Below are 19001 nucleotides of genomic sequence, written 5' to 3'. Positions count from 1 at the left end.
CCCAGCTCAGCTCGCCTTCTGGGAGCTCCCACAATCCTTTTATATTCCCTGACCCGGAAGTGTTCCCAATCCCCATTCCATGTGTCCGGGTCAGGTAAAAAGTCCTTTTCTTCACCCCGGAAGCACGTCATTCCCCTTGTCCATGTGACTTCCGGGGAGTAGGCTAAATAACCATTGTTACCCCCTGCAGCGTCTCCTAGTGGCCCCCATGGCATCCAGCAGGGCTGCGTATAAAAACTGCAATGTCCATGATGCCCTGCTGGTCTTCGAGGAACCTCCATACTGCAGGGAGGGCTCCACCTGGCGGCTTGGGGGTATTGGCTGGGATAAACGGCTGGCCATAGACCACAATACTTAGATGTTTTGATTCAGGAGTATGTGGAATCCAGAAAAATGTTGTTTCCAGATATTAAATTGAAGCCAAAACAACATTATCTGAGACACTACCCTGGACCGATTTTGAAATTTGAGCCTCTTATTAGATTGTGGACAATGCAATTTGAAAGTAACCACAGTTATTTTAAAAGATGTGCTCGGCATTTGAAATACTTTAAAAATCTGTGTCTTACACTCGCTAAGAGGCATCAAATATTTCAGGCCTATCTTTCTGCTGGATCCTTGTTTCCCCCAGTTTTGGAAGTAAAAGATTCCTCGCCATTTTACTCTGAGGTTTATGCTCAATCTGTAAAAAGTGCAGTTAGACCATTTGGATTTACAAACGGTTTCAGTGAATATGCAATTTAAAGGAACGGTTTACAAGAAGAGTCAGTTTATAATCATCAGGAATGATGATGTTTTGGAGTTTGGTGAACTTGTGGTCATTTTTGTCAAAAATGACTCTGAAGTTTATCTTTTGATAAAGGTATTTGTGGCTGAATTCCTGCCAAAACTCCATTTGTATATTGTAAAAGGTCGGGGTCAAATGATGCGTTGCTTGAATATTGATCGACTACTATCCGTTACCATGTTACATGATGAATGGATGCAAAGCGATCCCATTGAAGCAGTGCATACTGTCATAAACCAAATTTTTGAGGCATTGGTGGTATATTGATACATTAGGGAACACCACTTTACTGTGTTCTTCAGCCCAGTGTTCAAGAAAGCAGAGGGATAGTCTGAGAAATGTATTTACAAAGAGATGTCGTCAAGAGTAGGCAGAAATTCTGGGTGGCAGTTTGTGTATATGTGTCTGCACCAGTGACCGGCAAATATCCCACTTTTTACTGAAGTGCAGTGAATCTTGCATTTCATACATTCTTTGTGACTGTCTCATCTTTTGTCATAAAAGATATGACAAAATGCCACACTATCAAATCTTTCTTTACCTCTGTTCAGTACCTACTATGGAGCCAGTTCCAAACAGCTTACAATGTGTTATAAGTGAAGTGTTACCAGACCTACCAGTTTCCCTTAGGAATTCACTTGAGGACACCTTGAATTCCTTTGGGGTTGACAGTCCTAGTGACCTCCATTATGTCCAGGAAATTGACCTTCTGCCTTTACTGAAGCCTGTCCAAGCAAGAAAATTAGTGAACTCTTGGGCACAGAAAAGTAATTATGTGTAGTTTTACTAATGTAAATAATTACCTTTAAATTAGCCTATTCCGAAAGACTCAATACTAGGTCTTAGTAACCATTTAATTGGTTATAGTAAGTGGTGAGAGCGGAGGGCTAAGACTGATAATAATGTGTTATATATATCAGTCAGAGTTGGTTATAAAATACAGGTGGTAGATGTATATGTAATTTAATGACCTCTACTTTGTTTTTATTTGTTTGCCCATAGAGCAAAGCAGTGAAGCATCCGCAGGTCAGACAGTCTTTTCCTCATCAGGTACATCCACCAGTTCCTCTCCTTGTCCTAGGCACGGCTTTTCTGTTGGTAACCCAAATTGGAATGACAGTTTTAAAATACCGCGGCTAAAGCTACCTGAAGCTTTGGTCCAGGATTTAGAAAGAGGAAAAAGACCAACTCCAAGATTAAGACGGGAAATGATAAGGATTGTAGTTAAGGAGATGATGAAGGTGTGTCCATCTCCAAGCAAAAGGAGCACAACTGACATTGCAAAGGCAATGGTTGCAAAATATCCAATTTCCCTGCAGGACATAATTGAGGATGATATTATTGGCACTGGATACCATTCCTTGGCAAAACAACTTCAGGCTCGAATTGAATGTGAAGAGACCAACTGTTTCAAAAATGAAGAGGCGGGATCCACCTTCTGATGAATGTGATACAGATGAAGTTCCTCCTGAAGCTAGAGCTAAAGTTCAAGACACATGGGTGCATCCAGTGGGAATTGCAATACATGCCACTAACTGAAACATCAGAAAGTCAAAAAGTGACACAGTAAAAAATGAAGAGAATACACGAGGAACGAAATTTGAAGGCGAAAGAAATACAAACAGATATACATTCAACATACTCTTCACAGAGAGAGGACATTAACAGGGGTACTGCTGTGGTTAACTTCTTTGAGGACTGGCCATTGTTGTTTCAGGAAGTTGGTATGGCTGTTCACTTTCAGGAACTTACGGGCATTCCATTGAAGGATACCTTTCTCAACAGTGTTGAAAAAAAAGGAAGAAGACCCCTAGACTTCCTGGAAGACGTTAGTATGAAGAACCAGCGAGTTCAACAGGCTTTCATACAGGTGCAGATGTCCAGAGGACAGATAGATGGTGTCTCAGAAGACATCAAAGACATGGTTCTGCTTCCGCTTGCATATTTTGGTGAACATGAGGATATAATGTTTCATTTAACAGAAGAAACATGCCTTGCTAAAGAAGTCAAACTGGAGCAGCTTCCTGTTACACCCTGCATTATTGTTGGTGGTGCGTTACAATTTATTTATTACAGTTGAGGCTGTGTCTCTTTTGTGGGGTGGGATTTACCATTTTACTATTTTGTACTTAGTAAAAAGCAACTACAAAAAGACAGTATTGTACGTTAGCTACACAATTTCACCAAATATATCAAGTTTGTCCAACGATAATGTCTTATCTCTTCTCTTATTGAATAAAGAGGGCTTTTTAATTGTTATCCATTGTATTTTTCTATTACATAGGTAAACTGTATTTGAAGATTTGTATCAACATATACATTATTTTTGTGCATTTTATTACATAGGAACTTCCTGTTATGCCGCCAAGATATTTATGCTGAGCAATAGACCAACACATTTTAAATGACTGCATTACCACCTTCGTTGCTGCCCTTTGTATGATGTTTGGAAGCTTCTACTGTTTTAACATTCATTATCCAGTGGAATTGGTCTTTGCTAAAAACATAAAATAATAAAAGATTGAAAAGATGTGATCTGTGAAATTTTATAACCCCAGTTCTAAGCTGAAGTAAGGTTGTTTGAGTTTGATTTTGTGCCACACCTAATCTAGCTTTTTATTGTCTTACAAGGTACTTCTTTGGTATGAATCCTGAGAAAGGGACCAAAGTAGAGTAAAAAAAAAACCAGCCATCTGTAACCCCCAGAGTATGCACATTAATTTCTGACTTTGCAAATTTTGAATGGAAATAGGTGTAAGTACAATGTATTACTGCCCCCTTTTAAAGATTGTTGCGTGAAAACTGGGACTTATTCACAAATTTGTGACTACGAATTATTTTGTATATACAAAAAGGCAAATACTAGAAAAATCTGGATATTTATAATTAACCTGGATAATTGAGAATTAAAATAAAATCATACACATTGCATCTCAATAGATGGTGCATACTGTGGGAAATATTTAAGACATACACACTCACACCCCATTGTATCAAATTGAGTTTAGTTGTTACCAGCAAAATTTATGAGATCTAAATATTCACTTGAACTTTTCTGTTAAGTGCTGCATATATTGTACCTTAAAAGCAAGTTATTTTCGTCATATATAATTAACTCTTTGGTTTCAAAAGTTTAAAAAAATGCATTAACACAAAGAGATATTTATAACTGTGTTACATACAAGTTTGTTTGTGTGAGGTCCTATATGTGAATAAAAGTGTAAGACAGAGACTTGGATGAATTCAAACAAAAGGAGTTCTTAAGATTTTTAGTGAGCAGGTATCCTTATACAGTATATATAATTTGATACTATCCGTATGTATAGGCTTACCATACGTCCCGGTTTTAGACATTTGTCCCGGCGTCCCGGCCGGTTTGGTATTTTGTCCCGGTTGTTGTTTCCCATCATGATGAGAAGCGCGGTGCGTGGCATGTGCAACCGCCTCCCCCGTCCCGTGCACATTTCCTTGAACAAGAGAACTGTCCACGTGCAATGCGGGATTTTTTTGAAAGTGACACAGGTGAATTATATTTTTGGTTTTGGTTTGTGCATAGACAACTGAATAACTTTAACAATACTGTGCTACTCATGGAAAAAAGTAAAGCAAGCGCAACAGACATTATTTTGGAGCTAAAACGATTAAAATCTAATCTTCAGGAAAGGATGGATAGTAACTTTGTCCCGCTAGGAGCGAAACAGTTGTTGATAAAACTCGGTAGCCAGGATGTTAATAGATTTATGACAGAGGTAACTGTATTTTTCATGCATTTTCAATGCATTTCTTACATTGAATTGTGGGAAAACAGTTTCGGTGGCGGCGAGATCTTTGCATGGGTTGGATTGCAAAATGTACTGAAATGGGACGAGATTGAACGATCTGATGAAGTTACGGTATAAATGCAATACATGGTTCAGATGATCGTCAAAAAATGAATACTGATAATCTTTGTGACGAGTTTTCACTCGCAAAATCTTTTTTTGCGACAAAAAATGAAGAGTGGAGTTCAACGACGACCCAAATTGAGTATGTTGACAAATGGGTCCAATTATTCAAACATTTTCAAGATAAAACATATTGATGCACCTAATCTGGTTAAAATGATCCAATATATTTTATGTCTGCCAGGAACGTCCACACCTTTGGAGCGTGTTTTTCTCGATAATGAAGCACATTTGGTCGGATGACAGAAGCCGCATGCTGGAGTCTACTGTACGAGCATTTCTGTACTATAAATTAAATGTTGGGATAACATGCAACGACTTTTATGAAAAAAAATATAAAAAATGATAAGGTATTGAAAAAAGTTTACTCCAGTGAGAAGTACGACTAGTACAATAAATAAATAAAATAATTTAAACTTCTGCTCTAAGCAGACTTTCTATATAAGTTGTGTAATATGTAAAAAGATGTATAGGTACTTTTAATAAACAATTTTTGGTAGTTTATGTTTCTCTTTTCTCTAGCACCCGCTTCTGTCCTCGTTTAAAGCCTCATGATTATGGGAAGCCTACGTATGTATGATGTTTGTGTCAATACCCCGTATGTATGGTGTTTGCGTCAATACCTCGACTCAATACAAGTTAGAACCATGCAATTTGGCATCCATCTTTCTGAAATCTATTGGCAAACTGAGTAATGACGGCTGGGTATTAACTACGGCCATTGTTTAAATTTTTATCTCAGATCTAAAATGAGTGACGATCGCAACGCAGCCAGAAGACCAGTGGCCGCAGTAAGGATGCGTAAGAAACAAAGTCACATGACTGACGAGGAACGTAGACTTGCTAATGCGACCAGACGTACACAACGTGAACAACAAACAGATGAGCACCGTGCGGCTACAAATGCTAATAACACTGAAACAAATCGTGCAAATCGGACACAAAGGACAGATGAAGAACGTGCACTACAGAATGCTACTAACGCTGAAAGAAATTGTGCCAGCCATGCACAAGCAACTGAAGAAGCTCGAGCAGCCACAAATGCAGCACGGGTTGAAAGAAAATGAGCAGCCAGTGTCTTGTGGTGTGAAAATGCTCAGCGGCATGGCATTGCCATGTGCAATAACACAGATATTATTGAGGACAAATTGTGGTTTACGTTAAACAACCATGCACCAGTTGGGGCCTGGCAGGACATGATCCGTAATGCCAACATAATTATTACTCTGACTCTGATTAGGGTCGTAAAATACGGTTTGTTTTGAAAATTTGTTTGCCAGAAAAAAATCAATTGAGGTGAGCCGAAGACCTGAGCTCACGTCTCACAGCCCCGTTTAAACAGGAAGCTCTTCATTATTTTAAGCACAAATCAGTGCCATGATAACAAAATCTTAAAAAAAAAAAAATATTTGCACAGAAAGTATTAATTTCACAAACATAAAATTTGTAGCCCGATTCGATCAGGCTCCCAGTCGCTAGTTGTTATTAAAAATGTGTTGGCTTCAAAAGAATATCATTAATAATATAATCTAGGTGCAGTTGTCTTCTGAAAAACTAACTTAAATTATCTGTATACTGTTAAATTATAACTTTTTTTTTGTTTGTTTACATCAGGTGCCTTATCATCTTGGTCAATGACATCACTGCCCAGTTCCAGTTGCGAGAGACTGCCACACATTGAATGTGCCTTAAAGACCAGACGTGGTGTAAAATGACCGAAACTGACATTTTGACATATTTGTTATTTTTTCACATTTTTTGTCAGAGGAGCACTTCAAACTCTTTGTGTAGTTTTATGTTTAAAGAACATTGTAATTGTCATTTAAATTAATGTTTCAGTTCAGTAAAATGTAAACATTATTTTTTTTAAGTTATTGTTTTTTTTTAATAATAATTTCAGTAAACCTCAAAGCCTGTTAAGTGATATGAGAGTGAAAAAAGTTAGATGGGAGAAAAAAATTTGAAGGAGGGGACAAAATAAAAATGACCACACTTTTGTGTTTTCATACAAAAGTATTTCCAGTATAATATGGTGGGCGGGCATGAAGATTAAAGATATTACAAGAAGCTTTGCATTCAACCCATATGACAAGGTGACTGAAACACAGCACTTGAATACAGTCACAGCATCTACTGTAAGAATGATTGAGAATGTGCCAATAACTCACACAATAACTTCACAGTTATTCCAGGTATACCTGGGTTTGATGACTCACAATCACAGATATTTTGTAAACCATCTTTTGCTGTAAAATTTGCAAATTAATAAAATATTACTGTAATTCATAGAGCATTGTACTGTTTTTATTAATGAAAGAATTCTGAAGCTGTTCTTTTTATAAGAACAAACAGCTCAATTGAGATATTGTAATTTGCAAGACCTAACTCATTATTAGACAAACTAATAATTTTGCAAATTGATCATTTATTACTATATTATATTACAATATAATATTATATAGTACACTATAATATCTATTATTACTATATTATATTAATACTACTAGAGAAAAGCCAAGCAAAATGACACCTTTTATTGGCTAACTAAAAAGATTACAATATGCAAGCTTTCGAGGCAACTCAGGCCCCTTCTTGTGCAAGACTGATTATTTTAATATGAAAATTTTGTTAAAATTAAATTTTTTATCATAAAATATACAGTCCACAAGAAATTGTACTGTTATTCAAAAAACGTCTCTAATGTAATTTTTACGGTAAATTTGTGGTGACCACAGCTGCCAGTTTTTTACCGTAAAATATACAGTTTTTATTTTTACAGTGTACTCTCCAAAGTCCTAGCTAGAAGGACCGAGAAAGCGATTCACAAGGCAAAACTGGATTTATTAAAGGAAGACAAGACTACATTAAAAGCCTCTTTAATGTAATATAAAACATCTAACACCCAGGAGATTATATTATGGTTAGATGCAGAAAAAGCATTTGATATGGTTGAACGGAACTCCTTTTTAACATATTGGAGAAATGTGGGTTTGGTCCGAACATTTGTCCTTTCCAAGGATATCATCCAAATGATTTGAAGCCTAAAACGGATAATTTTTAGTCTGTCACATTTATCTCTTAAGTCAGCTTTTCTAAACCTTTAAGTATTTGCGACCCAAGTTTTCATACCAGTTTTAATCGCATCCCCCTAACATTTTTTTGAAACCCTAATAAAATGTATTCTTATATTTTCTGCTGCCGATACACCGCTACAAGTTTTATTATAACTACTTAACTTTTATCGACATTTATCTAACTCTATATTTATTTTTCTAGTATCAGAATGTAGTTTAAGTTAATTTGTTTTGGTTTCAATAGAGTATTTTTCATATTTTCGATTCTTGTTTTTTTTTTTCACATCTTCCGCCCCCTTTTTTGTTACTTCGGGTATGCCCCCACAGGTTGAGAACTGCTGTCTTAAGTGTTTTATTAAACCAAACAATGTATGATGAATCCACACAGGTGTAAATTAAAACAAGTTAGATTGAGAACTGCTGGCTATGTCATTTTCATCTTATTGCTAATAATGAGCCATTAAAAACAGTGAATGCAGCTGTTTAAGTAATAAGCAGTGAAGGGTGGGGAACCTTAACAAGCAAGACCACTAAAAAGAAGCATCAAAATGTCACTTGAGCAATAAGTGCTTCATTAGCAATAATTGACTTGCCATTAAGAAAATGGGTTGGAACAAAAAACTGGATCAAATGGTGGAAGTTGAAAAAAGAAAACTGCAAGGTTGAGTTTAGGGAGAAGGTAAGACAGGCACTGGGTGGCAGTGAAGAGTTACCAGACAGATGGGAAACTACAGCCGATGTAGTAAGGGTGACAGCAAGAAGGGTGCTTGGTGTGACATCTGGAAAGAGGAAGGAGGAAAAGGAAACCTGGTGGTGGAATGAGGAAATACAGGAGAGTATACAGAGGAAGAGGATGGCAAAGAAGAAGTTGGATAGTCGAAGAGATGCGGAAAGTAGACAATTTTACAAGGAGATAAGGCGCAAGGTGAAGAGAGAAGTGGTGAAGGCTAAAGACAAGGCGTATGATGAGTTGTATAAGAGGTTGGACACTAAGGAAGGAGAAAAGGACCAGTGGGCGAGAGTGAGGGACCGAGCTGGGAAAGATGTGCAGCAGCTAAGGATGATCTATACTAATAAAAGGCAAAGCCCTCACTGACTCACTCATCACTAATTCTCCAACTTCCCATGTAGGTAGAAGGCTATATGGCAGGCTCATTCTTTACAGCTTACTTACAAAAGTTAAGCTGATTTCATTTCGAAATTGTACGCATAACAGTCATAACAGTCGACAATGTCCGCCACTTTCTTATTTATGGCCCCATCTTTATGAAATTTGGTATGCAGCCTCCCTGCGCTAACTGAAACCGATGTACGTACTTATTTCGGTGGTATGATGCCACTGTCGGCCGCCATATTGAACTTTCCAACGGTCTTTGTTACTTGTGGGCACATCTTCAAGAAATTTGGTACGCGAGTTCCCAACGCTAACTGACTCCTACTTACGTACTTATATACGTCCATAGCCTGCAGCTCAGTCACCGCGTTGGGCCCCCCATTCCAATGCCTCCCACGTTGTTGGCTGCCTGCCTATATAAGGCCGTCCGTCACTCCGGTCTCTTCATTCCCTTCCTTGCTTCGCCACGGTATTCATGTCTCCCTGCTGATAACTGCAGCCTTTTTATTTAATCCATGGCTTCTCCGCTGTTTTATTGTTTCGTTTATTACGATTATAGTTATTGTGTAGGTATTTTATACTTAGTTTACATTGTTCAGGTACCCATTTCCTTTATCATTCCAGCCATACCCCCATTAACCCATTAACATGTCTATCGAGGTGATTACCATCGATCAAAAACTGTCACTTACCGAGTGGTTTCCATGTCCGAAGATGGCGCCTGCCTTTTCCATTATCTGTGTTACATATTGCATGGCCATATCAGGCTCACTCTTGATATCCGAAGGAACATTGTGTCTTATGTATTGAATGACTGGGATAGGTTCACGGTGTGGACTGATGACGGTACAGGAGATAATTATACTACGCAGGCAAATCCACAAGTTAATAGAACTTCTGGTTCTAGGTACGATCCCAATAATTAAAAGCGGCTCATACGAAAACAACATGGTTGGCTCAAAAAAGCCGATTGTGGATTTGCATACGATCCAAACATACATTATGAATCTGACAAAACAGTATACATTGGATCCATGGATGTTGACTGTGAGTATTGTCAAGCTCATAGGTGGAAATGCGAGTCTCCTGGTTTGTGCTGTAACGGTGGTGAAGTCTTTCTCACTCCTTTACATAAGGTTCCTGACCTTCTTGAGGGCCTGTTAAATGGCAAACATCTTCAAAGTGAGCATTTCTTGAACAACATTCTAAAGTACAACAGCGCATTTCAGATGACGTCATTTGGTGCTAACCAAATCGTTGAGGGAAATTTTATGCCTTCATTTTAAGTTCAGGGACAAGTGTATCACTTGATTGGCAGTCTTTTACCTATGCCGACTGAGAAACACAAATTTTTGCAAATTTATTTTGTCGGGGACGATGAAAAGGAAGCACAAATGCATTGCACTAATGTTTCTGGAGTTAACACGCCCCTGGTGCAGCAATTGCAAAAAATGCTGCATGATTGTAACACTTACATCCAAGACTGCCACTCCGCAATCGACAGTATTTCAGATGAAGACAAGACTTCAAAGTTGTCCTTCACGCCGACAAAAAACCATTAAATGCACACAAAGGCAGGTTTAATAAACCTTCAGTACGTGAAGTTGATGTTGTCATCGTTGGGCAAACGTCTGAAAATAGGTATATTGTCTTGAAAAGTAGAGACAATAAACTGCAACGCATTAAAGAAACCCACAGATCCTATGATGCACTTCAATATCCCCTCATGTTCTGCTATGGTGAAGACGGCTATTCTGTGTCTATACCTCAAGTTCATGCTGCCAGTAAGTTACCTATAAAGAAAACCGTCTCTCCAACAAACTTCTATTCATACTGCCTTATGATCAGAGAACATCATGATAATACTATCCTTTTCTTCTGAACTTTATTAAATCAGTTTTTAGTTGATATGTATGCAAAAAATGAATCCGAAAGACAGTACTTCACCGCTGCAAAGCGCGGGTATTTTGCTAGTAAAGGATAAAGATGGAAACATACTCACAAGCGAGGCGAGTGTGTTGAGCAGATGGAAAGAGTACTTTCAGAGGCTGATGAATAAATAGAACGAGAGAGAGAAGAGGTTGGATGATGTGGAGATAGTGAATCAGGAAGTGCAACAGATTAGCAAGGAGGAAGAAAGGACAGTTATGTAGAGGATGCAAAATGGAAAGGCCGATGACAGATGACATACCTGTGGAAGCAGGGAGGTGTTTAGGAGAGATGGCAGTGGAGTTTTTCATCAGATTGTTTAATGGAGTCTTAAAAAGTGAAAGGATACCTGAGGAGTGGAGAAGAAGTGTACTGGTGCTGATATTTAAGAATAAGGGGGATGTGCAGGACTGCAGTAACTACAGGAGAATAAAATTGATGGACCACAGCATGAAGTTATGGGAAAGAGTAGTGGAAGCTTGGTTAAGAAGTGAGGTGATGATTAGTGAGTAGCAGTATGGTTTCATGCCAAGAAAGAGCACTTCAGATGCAATGTTTGCTTTGAGGATGTTGATGAAGAAGTTTAGAGAAGGCCAGAAGGAGTTGCATTGCATCTTTGTGGATCTAGAGAAAGCATATGACAGGGTGCCTCAAGAGGAGCTGTGGTATTGTATGAGGAAGTTGGGAGTGGCAGACAAGTATGTAAGAGTTGTACAGGATGTGTATGAGGGAAGTGTGACAGTGGTGAGGTCTGCGGTAGTAGTGACGGATGCATTCATGTTGGAGGTGGGATTAACATCAGGGATCGACTCTGAGCCCTTTCTTTTTTGTAATGCTGATGGACAGGTTGACAGACGAGATTAGACAGGAGTCCCTGTGGACTGTGATGTTTGCTGATGACATTGTGATCTGTAGCGATAGTAGGGAGCAGGTTGAGGAGACCCTGGAGAGATGGAGAGATATGCTCTAGAGAGGAGAGGAATGAAGGTCAGTAGGAACAAGACAGAATACATGTATGTAAATGAGAGGGAGGCCAGTGGAATGGTGAGGATGCAGGGAGTAGAGTTGGCGAAGGTGGGTGAGTTTAAATACTTGGGGTCAACAGTACAGAGTAATGGGGATTGTGGAAGAGAAGTGAAAAAGAGAGTGCAGGCAGGGTGGAGCGGGTGGAGAAGTGTGTCAGGAGTAATTTGTGACAGACGGGTATGAGCAAGAGTGAAAGGGAAGGTCTACAGGACGGTAGTGAGACCAGCTATGTTATATGGGCTGGAGACGGTGGCACTGACCAGAAAGCAGGAGACAGAGCTGGAAGCGGCAAAGTTAAAGATGCTAAGGTTTGCTCTGGGTGTGAAGAGGATGGAAAGGATTATAAATGAGGACATTAGAAGGTCAACTCAGGTTGGACTGTTGGGAGACAAAGTCAGAGAGGTGAGATTGCGTTGGTTTGGACATGTGCAGAGGAGAGATGCTGGGTATATTGGGAGAAAGATGCTAAGGATAGAGCTGCCAGGGAAAAGGAAAAGAGGAAGGCCTAAGAGAAGGTTTATGGATGTGGTGAGAGAGGACATGCAGGTGATGGGTGTAACAGAACAAGATGCAGAGGACAGAAAGATATGGAAGAAGATGAACTGCTGTGACAACCCCTAACGGGAGCAGTCGAAAGAAGAAGAAAAAGATCTGACCTAATCTAATCTATCTAACCTACTCAAAGAATTGTCCAAAAGCTAAATCTCAAATGTATACATTACCTTATACAGCCTTTCAAAATAATTTTTAAAAATCTGGAACAATTATACATTCTAATAGTTTATGTAAATAATTCTGCCCTATAAAATAAAAAAATAAATAAAACACGTTTTACGTGTTTTACACCCCCACAAATCTAGAGACAAGTCTAGAATCCACAGATGGGCAGCTGTAACATCCTAAATTACATTGTGTGTGTGACAATCAAGAGTCCAAGACATCATAAAGGTTTGGGGCAACCACCGGTATATTGTTTTTCCCAGCTGCAAAAGAGTTTCAAATAAGTAGCATGATGTGCATATCACAGAGTCCAAAACAGAACTGACTATAGTAGCCCAAGATGGAGGCTTTAAAGGCCAGAACCAGAAATGACGTCAGCAAAGGGGTCGGTTTTGGGAGTGATTTCAGCAAAGGGGCTGGCTTCGGAAGTGATGTTTTCTGAGGCGCCAGAACCTTGCAGGACTTCCCGGGAAAGGTCTGTAGGGAACTGAGAAAGACAGTCAGCGCACTCTGCCGTCCCCTGGTCGGATGTTTTATTACACTTTAGCGGCCTCCTACTGGCACGTGTGTGACAGGTGCTGTGTACTAGTTGTGTCATTAGCTTTTGCAAAGGACATAATTTGCTTTAACTGTGGTAGTAAGATTACAATTTTCTGCATTTTGCTCTTTTTAGGGAGCTAACATCATTTGATGTGCAGAGTTGGTTCCTGAATTGCACCAGATAGGTACCGACCCCTACCACCCTAAAATAGAGTAAGCAAGTTTTATGTTGAATGGACGGATTAAAATATTATTTGTAAAAATTTGAAATGTGGTTCTGGCCAGTAGCTGTCCAGTATATGATAATGAACTCCTGCTTTCATATTCCAGTGTCACTGAGAATCTGTATTTATTGTTATTGAAATCCATGCAAATTCTTTCAACAAATTTCTTAAAAGGTAACGAGACGTTACGCCTCTTATTGCAGTGTTTTAACTAATACATACTAAACCGTTGTCTTCAAATATAGGTTGAACCTTCAGCACCTTCTTACCTAATTTATTTCTACAATTTCAAACTTCTTTTCACCAGCTTAGAAATACTTAGATTTTTAAAGGCCTTAGCATTGTTTTTATCGATGAGCCAAAATGAAACATTTTTTTCAACAACAAAAAATGTTTATACGTGCAATAGAAGCAAATACCAATAGTAAAGGTATGTCTAGTGTCCACTGCTGTACTGATGCAGATTTAGTACTTGTCCTGTCTGTGACATGTTTTTAAGCAAACACCAACTCACAGCCTGATGTTGCAATCAGGACAGTACAAGCCTGCACCTCTGCTCACTTTTATTAATGTTTTTTCTGTTGCTTGTATATGAAAAGGTAGAGTGTCAGTGCCTGATATGCACGATCGATGTGCCCCTTGCGTGACTGTAGGCTACCACAGCACAAGTCTTAGTGTCTTTCACATTTCCGTGACACAAACATTGACAGTTGCTGCATTATGAACAGTGCTTAACACCTTCTACTTGATTACAGTCATTTTATCTTTTTGTCATACAAATATTTGCACCCATAAGCAGCATTACACAACTGAAGTCACCAGGCAGTTTGGCCATACACTGCCATATGCATCAGTTTGACTATCCGTGACAATGTCTGATGACCAATTTACATTGAACTAATGCTTCAGTTTTAGATTGTTCTGAAACTGCCTTTACAGCATTCCCTTTTAAAAGTCATTGTGTTTTGATTGAGGATCAACTTCACTTATTAATATTTATTAATACCACAAAGCCGCAAAGCAAATAGAAATGTTCATGATTTTTAGCATTGGTCATAAATAATTAAGAAGGGTAGTTGAATGTGAGTTTATATAGCACCGTGATGTGCTGAATACAAGTCTAACAAGGTTATGGTTAAGATTTATAACAAATTTGTGAGAACTCATCTGGAGTGCAATTTTGGTCTCCAAAAAGACGCAGCTGCATTACAGAAGATCCAGAGAAGAGCAAATATGCTGTGTCACTAAATGGCAGCAGAATACCGTCCTAAGGTTTATTTAGGCTTATTGCTGTACATTGGATCATAATAGCTTATCCTGACAGACATGTAGGGCTAACAGCATTTACATGAAATTCCAAACCCAAGAAAGACTTTGGGTTAACATCAAGGAGTTGTTGGGATCTTTATACTGTATATATTTGTAAATTATTTCACAGCATGCTGCAGTCTTGAAATGTGCTTTTCTAAGAATACATTGATTTGTATCGAATTCTAAAGTCTAAACAAATATGACATTCTTATAAAACAGTACAGACAATTTTAAATTAATATGAAATGAAATTTAAAAGAAAATGGCAAGCACTTACCAGAACAAACAAAAAGAGTCTGTAAAAAGAAGACAAGAAAATAAACAAATGTTAAATTTCAGACTATAGAATATTCATGTTATTCCATTTTCATTTATATCTGAAGAACATGAAAATAAACACAAACGTCAGCTAATACAGCAAACTGAATTACACGATTTAACACAAATGTTACAGAACTGCAAAGTAATTGAGAAAAAAAAAAATCTATTGATGATTTTACAAAAGAAAGACTACAATCCCTGTGACATAAGCAAACCTAAAAAGACACTTAAGGATTGTACTTCAAGTATGAGTACCTTTTTCAACATATTGCTTCAAATGATATCGGACAGGTTCTCAACTCTGCCACAAAAGAAAACCAGCAAACATCCACTGTAATTGGTCTCATATGTTTTAACTAGAGAGTTAAGCATATATGTAGGTGATCTGAGGCTGTCATCTCACTGTCAGTCTCTCTGTTAGCTAAACTAAGGTGCTGCTAAAGGAGGGTTACAGTCACTGGTGTCCGTAAAACGTAGATTATTATTAATCCACGCTGATCTAAGATACTATGAGTCTTTCCAAATGTTTTGTTGTAGTGATCAGTTTTATATGTTTGAGATCAACGCTGCTTAAACATCACTAGTGGCATAGGCATTACAAGTACAATATCAGATGTGCAAAATGTAAGCATTTCTCACTGGTAGGCATGGTGTTCACATTTCTTCATACAACAAAAGATGACTTCATGATTAGAAATAAATCAGGCCTCAGCTGCAGGAAAGCTTACTGAGCAAAAAATAAGTTCACTAATTAATTAAAGTGAAATGTAAGGTTCTTCACAAAATGGATGGGATTACACATTTATGTGTTTTCATGCTGGCTAATAAAAATAGAATGTTTAACTGTATCAAGAAATTAATTGTGTACAAAATGTGTTGCGCATTTAATGTTAGTGACGAACTAATGATTGTTAGTCTGTTTATTAATTATCCAAACCATCTCGATTAAATCTAGGTCACCTTCCAGTGACACACACCTGTTGTATATATACAAAGTGTAACTCCAAGATTCTATATAGTTATATTCAAACCAGTAACGATAACGTGCAGAGAATCCACTTGACTTGACCATTCCTATTTCTCATCCTCTTTCTCTGTACGTTTATCATTTGTTTGCTGAGAGGTTGATGTGCTCGCTGCTTCCTGAGCAACTCTTCTTTTCTCCACCCTAGCGGCCCGCTTCTTCTCTTCTTCTGTTGGCATCTTTTCGCGTTAAAACTGGTTTAAGTCAGTGTTTGTGTTGCAATTACTTAGTACGCACTTAAGTCTTCAATCTGCCTCAAGAATGTGTAGAAGGCAAGGGCCCAGGCACAGACAGACAGACACTGTATGTCCAAAACACACACGTTTATTTACACTAGTATCTTGCACACAACACAGTGTTTCAAAACAGTATTCAGTCCTTCTCTTCCCAACTCTCCTCTACTCCTTTCTTTCCAAGCTTTGTCTTCCTCCTCCCAACTCTGGTTTAGGAATGGTGTGAGACGGCCTCCTTTATAGAGCACCCGGAAGTGCTCCACGTGTCCCTTGATTAACATCCAGCAGCACTTCCGCGTGTGGCAGAAGTGCTGAACCGGAGCCCCGCTTTTCTTCTGGCAGCACTTCTGGGTGTGGCGGAAGTGCTGCATGTTCAGACTCTGGAACTGTCCAGGCACCCCCTGTCGGTGGCCATGGACCTCTACTGGGTTGAGCCTCCAAGCCCCAATTCCATAGCCCCGACGTAAATCAAGAGTGCTGCCCTTTCGTGTCCCAGGGGAGGTACTACTGACAGTATGCCCATTCCCCCGGTCTTCTCCTGGAAAGGGTGTCCCGTCCAGGCAGGAACCCCGGCCGTCCATCACAAATGATTTAAGATATGAAGAGGTAGGGGAAGTGACAGCGAATGTGGTAAGGATGAGAAAGGTGCCAGAACGCATGTGCCGCACGGCCGCCTTGCTGCCCGCTACAGAGAGTTGATTCTACAAGTCAAGTCAAGTTGTGGAGCATGCACTGATACAGTGCGTTGCCGCACCCACTACACAATGAAACAACTCGGGATCCCAGTTGGCAACCCCCCAGGCAGACATGCAGTCCAGTCCCACCCTCCGGAAATGACCCTCTATCTGCATCAGCCAGGTGTTACGTGGGCGACCCCTTGGCCTGGTCCAGCCACTCAGGTCCCCAACAATGAGGATCCTACAAGCTGGATCACCCTCGGGTAATCACGCCACATGGCTGTAGTGCCGTAACTGATGCTCCCTCACAATGCAGATAATGTGCCTCATTCGGGACTCCATGAGCAACTACTCATTTGACACGAAGTCAAACCAACAGTACCCAAGAAATTTCCGGAGAGACACAGTACCAAAGGAGTCCAGACATCGTCTCAGGTCACTGGATAGCGTCCATGTCTCGCAACCATATAGCAAGACAGGAAGCACCAGAACTCTAAGGACTTGGACCTTCATCCTTTTGCAGATATTGGGAGCGCCACACGCCCCTTTCCAGTGACCTCATGAGCCCCCATGCTCTCCCAATCTGTCTACTGACTTTATAAGAAGAGTCACCAGAGACATGAATGTCACTGCCAAGGTAAGTAAACCTCACAACGAGGACGACACTCTCTTCGCAAACAGACACACTGCTAATGGCCGTGTCCAAGACGTCATTAAAGGCCTGGATGTTGGTTTTTATCCAGGACACTCCCAAGCCCAGACACTCAGACTCCTCACTCAGTCTCTCAGACGCCCCGATCAGAGCCTCCATTGACTCCGCGAAGATCACAGCATCATCAGCAAAGTCAAGACCCATGAATCTTTCTTCACCAACAGATGCCCCACAGCCACTGGACTCCACAACACTGCCCAACATCCAGTCCATGCAAGCATTGGACAGAGTAGAAGCAGAACACTTCCCAGACGAACCGCAGAATCAACTGGGAAAAATGCTGAGGTCCTGCCTCCACTCTGCATAGCACTCACAGTACCAGTGTACAGGCCGGCCATGATATCCAGCAACTTTTGAGGGGATCCCGCAATGCCTCAGGATGTCACACAGGGCAACTTGATCAACCGAGTCAAATGCTTTACAAAAATCGACAAAAGCTGCACAGAAACTCTGCCAATTTTCTCTTTAGAGCACCATGGGACTCCTCAGTGCCAGGATGTGGTCAATGGTAGATTTCTTAGGCCAGATTTATACTTCAGACAACGAGACACATGCTCCATCTGATCCTCCTTCTACGCAAGTGTTTAACTGTTTATACTTGCATGCGTGCTTTACATAAATCTGGAAAATTCAACCAGGTGGCAGTGCCCGATGTCATGTGAGAATAGGTCCGGTTTCCCTGTGTTTTGAATTGCCTGAAACATCCATTAAATACTTAGGACACCTTACCACAATATCTCTGAAAAGGATGTTTAATGATTACATCCGTCAATCCAGGGATTTGCCCATTGCAGCAAGTATGAGGCATTAGACAGAAACAATCCCTGGATGGAGCATCAGCTCCTCGCAAGGTGAACACAAGCACACATATACACTGGTGGCATTTTAGTGTCACCAAACCCCCAAAATTTCATGTCTTTAGAAGGAAACCCAGAGCAAACTGTGGAAACCCACCATGAAAACATGCAAAATCCAGGCAGGGAACGACAGGGATGTGACTCCTTGCGAGGCAGCAGCGCTACCGCTCTGTCACTGTGTCACCACAACATGTGTAATTATAGATAGATAGATAGATAGATAGATAGATAGATAGATAGATAGATAGATAGATAGATAGATAGATAGATAGATACTATATCAGTATTCATTATTTAAATGAAATTAACAACTTAATCTGTAAAATGTAACATACATAATTTAATGCATTTCTTCATGAAAGTGATATCAAGTATAAATCTAAGGATTCTAAATGTGCAAAAAGCTGGAATATCATAAAGTTAATGTGTTCTGTGTGGCGATCTATTGCTGCTGTCAGGTCAGGAAGAAACCCCAGAAGCACATAGAGATTAACAACTGAGTTGGTTT

General features: G+C 39.6%; 1 protein-coding gene across 16 annotated transcripts in view; it reads right to left on the bottom strand.

Moving 5' to 3' along the window:
• Positions 1 to 19001, bottom strand: part of LOC120515605 (receptor-type tyrosine-protein phosphatase eta-like) — a 210608-nt gene that overhangs the window by 168825 nt on the left and 22782 nt on the right. For all 16 annotated transcript variants that reach the window (XM_039736809.1, XM_039736788.1, XM_039736831.1 and 13 more), the window contains exon 2: positions 14947 to 14965. In XM_039736809.1, coding sequence (XP_039592743.1) covers positions 14947 to 14965 — 19 coding nt within the window. The remainder of the gene's footprint in view (positions 1 to 14946; positions 14966 to 19001) is intronic.

The sequence above is a fragment of the Polypterus senegalus genome, chromosome 1, assembly GCF_016835505.1.
Source record: "Polypterus senegalus isolate Bchr_013 chromosome 1, ASM1683550v1, whole genome shotgun sequence".
Lineage (NCBI taxonomy): Eukaryota > Metazoa > Chordata > Cladistia > Polypteriformes > Polypteridae > Polypterus > Polypterus senegalus.
This window is presented reverse-complemented; position numbering and strand designations above follow the sequence as displayed.